Raw genomic sequence first — 6147 nt, 5'->3', positions numbered from 1 at the left:
GGGGGGGGGGTGAGGGGTTTTGGGGGATTAGGGACGGGGTTGTTTGAGTTTGTCTTACTGCTCCAAGGCTCTCGCCACATCTTGGAATCCTGTCACCGTCGTGTTGTTGCGGTCCCACGTCACGCTTCTGAGGTAGAGAGACACAGGGACAAGAGGGAGGGAGAGAGACGGGGGTGAGAGGGAGAGATAGAAGAAGAAATATGAATTAATTTGCTATAAAACAAAAAAACAAAACACAAATATGGTCCAGAATATTCTGCAGATTAACTACGTAGTACTTGTAGTATGTTAAGGTGATGAAAGGTCATCTCCCTGTAAATCTTTTTGGTTGCAGTTTGTAGAGCAAAATAAAAAAAAAACCCACAGCCGTATAGTGTTCAATAAAAGAGCACTACTTTTTTAGAATTGATTCATCCACTTCATTTCACTTTCCTTCTTTGTCGTCCTTTTCAAACTCTATTTTTGTGCCGCTCTATTTGTTTTGGTATAAAGAAGCTTTAAGGTCCGTTCTTGTCCCTGAGGAATCCGTTCATCCGTTCATCCTTTTATCCGTTCATCCGTTCATCTTCACTGTGGTTCTTCTTCCGTCCCTGAGGAATCCGTTCATCCTTTCATCCGTTCATCCGTTCATCTTCACTGTGGTTCTTCTTCTGCTTTTTCCAGTTACTGTACATTCAAACACACGCCTGAAGGCCACGTCTTTGTATCCTTCCTCCTACGCTTCTCTCCATCCTCGCTCTCTTCACTCTGCCTTACCTTTGGTGCCTTCTTTTCATGAAATCCCCCCCCCCAACCCACCGTCACGCATCACAGTCGCCTTATGGTCTCCTCTTCCTCCTCTGAGGAACTAAAACTCTCGATTGTAGCTCCATCTTCTCTCTCTCTCTTCCATCTTCAAATTTTTCCACCAACCTGAGCGTCGTGTTGATCTGCAGGGCTTTGCTCAGCATCTTGGCTCCGGAGTCTTCCAGGAGATTTCCACTCAGGTCCACCTTCCTCAGGCAGGCGTTCGAGCCCAGGGCGTTGACCAGGACGGTGCCTCGCTGCCGTAGCCTGGAGTCAGCCAATGAGAGCGACTGCAGGGCCTGAAGGATCCGGAGGAAGAGAAGATGAATCAATGGATGTCATATTGAATGTTGGGACGATATCGGCAAAAAGTTAATATTGGACAAGCCTAATTTTATTAACTTAAGATTTTACAGGCCACTCAATAACCAACACATGTTTAACCTCTTGTTAATTGTACTGTGTAATCAGCCAATCACGGCAAAGATGGACAGGAAGTGAAGCGATAAAAAAAATAATCGGAACAGCTAAAAAATCATTTGAAACCTTTCCAAAAAACTGTCCAAATTTCATTGACCAAAATTCTTTAAACAGCTCCAGTGTAGTCAGCCAAGACCTGGGTCACATCCAGAGCTGACGTAGACCAGCGGCAGCTCGGGGCCCAATCAGAGTCAGACCCAGTTTCGGTTTCCACCTTGACAGTGTGGAACGTGGTAAATTGGGCTGCAGTGCACACGGAGGACGAGGAGAAGAAATTCAACGGTGATGAGTGTGTGGAGGATGTGTAGGCGTTCGACTGTGCTCAACGCCACAGGAGAATCCGTGTGTGTGCGTGCGTGTGTGTGTAACAGTGTTACATAATCCAACTCACACACTCTTCCTCCTGCACCAAATGAACCACTTTCTGCAGAACTTCATCCAGAATCCTGCGGAGACAGAGAGAAGAACGTCAGCGGCAGAGTCTGAACCCGTCCGTGCTGCTGGACTGATTCTAGTCCTGGTCCTGGTCCAGACCTGCCCTTGATGTTGAAGTTCTTTCCCACCATCAGGTGTTTGAGAGACGGGTGTCTGGTGAGTGCTGGGATGACGGTCAGCAGGTCGGCATCCAAACCTGTACACACACACACACACACACACACACCACGTGTTTACAGTAAGTGCAGCACCAACAGATCTACTCTCCCTAAAAGCTCAGCCTCCAAGAACACGTTTAATTGCCTCCGTCGAGGACAAATGAGAGAAAAGGCCGTACGGTTTGTAAAAGACATCGCCGTAATAGACGGCATTAAGTAACACGTTAACGTGAAGAAGTAACTTTTGAAAATGTCATCCTTTCATTTCCCAGCTTCACACATTTCTGGTTTTTAAAAGTTCATTTTTTTTCCGTCTCACGGCTTCTTGTGGAAAAAAAGTCTCACTTGCCCACGACGATTCCAAAATACTCCCAATTAACCTCCCCCGACTCCCACTGACTCACATTTTTAGAAACTCATGAACAATTATGCTGCTTTTATGGTTTGATATTTAGGAAAGAACAACTGAAAATGACTCATTCAACAGAGGAGAAATACACAGTAAAAGCGATGGAAATTCTCAGTTGAGTTGATCATGAGACCAGTCAAAAATAAGGTAAAAAAATAACTTCTACATTAGCATTAGCATTGCTGCCTTTGACATAACATACAATATTTTTAAAATATTGAAACAATAGTAAAAAAAAATAGACAATATTCTTGATATTTTTCTACATTAGCATTACAATATTTTTAAAATATTGAAACAATAATGGCCTTTTTTACTACTTTTTTAAAGTCTTTCAATCCAATAATTATTCATCTGGCCTTTTTTAAAAAGTCTTTCAATCCAATAATTATTCATCTAAGAATATTATATTTAGAAAAAAAAATCATAATTACAGGGGTATCCAGTGCCCACCGCAGTTAAAAAAAAAGCCATTGCTCACCATTATCAGAGATATCCAGAGTGCCCACGCAGGAAACTCGAGGAAACAGCTCCTGAATCACGCCGGCTCCTGCTGACCTCAACTGTACGTGAAAGAAAAAACGCAGAACACGATACGAATGTCAGCGTCAATAATCTGTGAGGAAGATGAATGAACCTAAAAAAGTAGCAGCCTGCTGCCAGAGCTCACTGTACCTCACAGCTGCTGATGTCAAGGTGTAGATCAGTGATGTGAGGGTTATTGGAGAGACCCAGGAACAAGGCCCTGAAGAGAGACAGAAACGGAACACATGCCGCAAAATCAGCCTCCAGAATGGAGGAAGGTAAAAGGAATATTGTGGGAGCAAATAAGAGAGAAAGAAAATAACTCTGGAGAGAGCTCAATCGGTACGGAGTTCATCGTCAGACCTGGGCCCGGGAGGCCTGATTTAAATCCAGCTGCGTGTCTCTGTGTCCCCAGGCTAGACACTACACTGTTTCCCAAGTTACCCATCATTCCACAGCTTTCTAGTGTGACCCTCAAGGCCAGAAAATATGTGTCAGGAAAAGCATCTGTCAGGAAATCTGTGCCAACGTCTCTATCCAGACTTCCACTGGAGGAGGGAAAAGGTAGAAGTGATTTTTCATTTTTCTTTTTTAACCAGATAAAAGTGAAGATTCAACCAGGACCATAATGAGGACGGGACTGTAATAATCTGCTTCTTTTAGTTTAAATGTGCAGGAGTTTTAGCCCCACATTTTCAAAACCAATTAGGGATTTGAACCTCATCAGAAAGTGTTAACAGTGTGTCCTCATTCACAGCCGTGGCCAATTAGACCTAACAAGGAAGTGAGGTCCAGTGACTCCTACCTCACTGTCACAGACTTGTTTTCATGTCTGTATAAACAAACACTGGCCAAGAATAATGAACAGAAAAAAAACCTTCCACAGTCCTGACAGGTGTGACCGTGAAACAACAACAAAAAACCTCCCACAGTCCTGACAGGTGTGACCGTGAAGACCCAGAACTGACCGATAGAAACACCAAGTGACCGCTCCAGCTGACGGTGAAGGTTAAATTCCGAGTTGATACAAATAATAAAGAGGAAAATAAAACCAGGTATCATCGATTCATCATCTCAGATATGAACACCGGCCAAACTGGTCCAGACACAGGACTTCATCTGCTCAGCCAGTCTCCCCTGGATGTTGTTTACATTCAAAGTTGTGCACTGAGCCAAGAGGTAATGAGGAGAAGTGCTGAGTGGGGAGACGGCTGTGTTCCTATTGGCCCAGAGCCACCAGGCAACACTAAATTATCTTTATCTGTTTGGAGGTTTGTCTGCAGCTGAGTTGGGGGGCAGTGGAGGGGGGGGGGGGTGGTTTGAAAGAGTAGAAACGAGAAAATATAAACTTGACAGACTAGAAAAGTGAAACTATTATAGAAATCCAATTACTAGAAGTTTGTTTACTTCCTAAAAATGCAATATAATACAACACAATAATTACAGATCAACACGTCCAATCAATTGGTTCTATTTAGATCTGACTCAGTATCTGGTTTTATCTAGAAACGTTTTAAAAAGATAGTTCTGTATTTTATTTTATTTTATTCATTGTTTTAAAGTCATGGGAACCACAGCTAAAAACGTTTTAAAGTTTTTAAAGTACCTATCAAAGCAAAGTAAAATTAAAGAGAAAACAAAAATCATAAAAACTACATGTTAGACGTTTCTAATCAAATCAGAAATTAAAGACAAAAAAAAAATCATAAAAACTACACATTACAGATGTTTCTGTAATTAAATCAGTTTAACAACAGCATTCTTCTGTTCATTAAAAATTGATGTAAAATCACTCCCAGTTTTAGACGGTTTTAAATATATGAACAATGGCTTCTTTAACCCCAGACTTTTGTTCAGTAAACGTGTGAAAGTCCTGGAAGCGTGCATGTCCTTGGCCTGCACTTCAGATTGTCTTTGGTTGGAATTAAGAAAAAAAAGAAGAGTCAAACTTGGCCATGTCCAAACCTATTTTTGAAAACATTTATTTTTGTAGCCAATCACCATCTATCTCTGCAGGGAAGGTCAGAGTTGTTCAAGGAGCAGATCTATATTAAAAATAGCTCAACCTGAGGGGCGAAGTCCTGATGGAGCCTCCAGACTGTGTTCCTCTGATTTCAGGCCTCGTTTGTTCCCTTTTAATAAAAATGGCTCCACTTAAGAACATTTGAAACCCAGAGAGAACGTTCATGATTCGACACTTTGAATTAAAACTACTCCCCCTATGTGTAGAAGCTATTTTAATGCACAAACCTGAGACGTAAAAAAAAAAAAAAGCAAAAAGCATCTGTGTATCCTGAGAGGTTGGCTGTACAGACCTGACTGTGAATCACAGATGCATTAGGCTTGGATTGCAGCTGGTCTTTTTACAGCCTTCACACAGCGCTCTATTACTGAAGCACATCACAGCGCCACCAGTGGTGCCAAATGGATCTTAACACATATTGAATGTACCAGTAAACACACACACACACACTAAGGTAAAACAAAACACCACATCCTTTTACCGTCAGTCTCTGCATGAAGTCCACAATGACAACATCAGTGACAGAACTGCAGCAGAAAAAAGTCCAACCTGTTCATAACTGAACGACACTTAATTAACGATTTTAAAGTTCTCATACATTCATCTCAGACTAATTGACCTATTGTTGAAAATGTCGTTCCCAGGAAAGCAGTCATCTCTCAAAGACTGCTGTGTCATTTATTCAGGTTAGGAATCAGCAGGTGATGAAGACAGTGATTTTTTTTTTCTTTCAAATATTTAATTTAATTTAATTTTCTTCGAGGCCATTCCTGACAGTGGTGGATGTTTAACGGGAAATTGTTAGAAAAGAAAGGAAATATTAGTTTGTTTAAATATTAGTAAGATGTTTTTTTTTCATATCTCACTGCTCTTTCAAGATGTTTTTGTCAATATCTAAGCCCTCTGCACAATTTAAGATAACAACATTTTTAATAAGAGAATCTGAAGCAGAGGCAGAAACCTTGAAAAAAGACACAGATGTTTTGCCTTTTGAAGAAAACCATTAAAACTTTTGAAAAGGAACAAAAAATCTGAAGATTTTCCGACCGTCTTAGAAGAAGACGCACCGAGTGCGTGCTGTGTTCTTGAGCTGTCATGCTATCGACAATTTTCAAACTGCGCATGGAAATCCCTGCAGTACCATTTTCATGCACCGGGGTAGACTGTGTAAAACAGAGGTTTATTTTAATTTATCCTGTTTAACTGAAACATCAGGATTCTAAAGTGGAATCGTGAATCTTGGCTGAAGTCCTTAACATGTGTATCTTAACAACCTGGCCCGAGTGTGAACCCCCCCTGTCCCCCCCGCCCTCCCCCACCAGCCTGTGCAC

General features: G+C 41.6%; 1 protein-coding gene across 9 annotated transcripts in view; it reads right to left on the bottom strand.

Annotated features, from left to right (window-relative positions):
• carmil3 (capping protein regulator and myosin 1 linker 3) overlaps positions 1-6147 on the bottom strand; it is a 62693-nt gene that overhangs the window by 14202 nt on the left and 42344 nt on the right. For all 9 annotated transcript variants that reach the window (XM_025052370.1, XM_025052369.1, XM_025052367.1 and 6 more), the window contains 6 exons: positions 2944-3013; positions 2750-2831; positions 1801-1897; positions 1658-1712; positions 913-1085; positions 59-127 (listed from right to left, as the gene is read on the bottom strand). In XM_025052370.1, the coding sequence (XP_024908138.1) occupies positions 59-127; positions 913-1085; positions 1658-1712; positions 1801-1897; positions 2750-2831; positions 2944-3013 (546 nt within the window). The remainder of the gene's footprint in view (positions 1-58; positions 128-912; positions 1086-1657; positions 1713-1800; positions 1898-2749; positions 2832-2943; positions 3014-6147) is intronic.

The sequence above is a fragment of the Cynoglossus semilaevis genome, chromosome 20, assembly GCF_000523025.1.
Source record: "Cynoglossus semilaevis isolate Cse_v1.0 chromosome 20, Cse_v1.0, whole genome shotgun sequence".
NCBI classification, from domain to species: domain Eukaryota; kingdom Metazoa; phylum Chordata; class Actinopteri; order Pleuronectiformes; family Cynoglossidae; genus Cynoglossus; species Cynoglossus semilaevis.
This window is presented reverse-complemented; position numbering and strand designations above follow the sequence as displayed.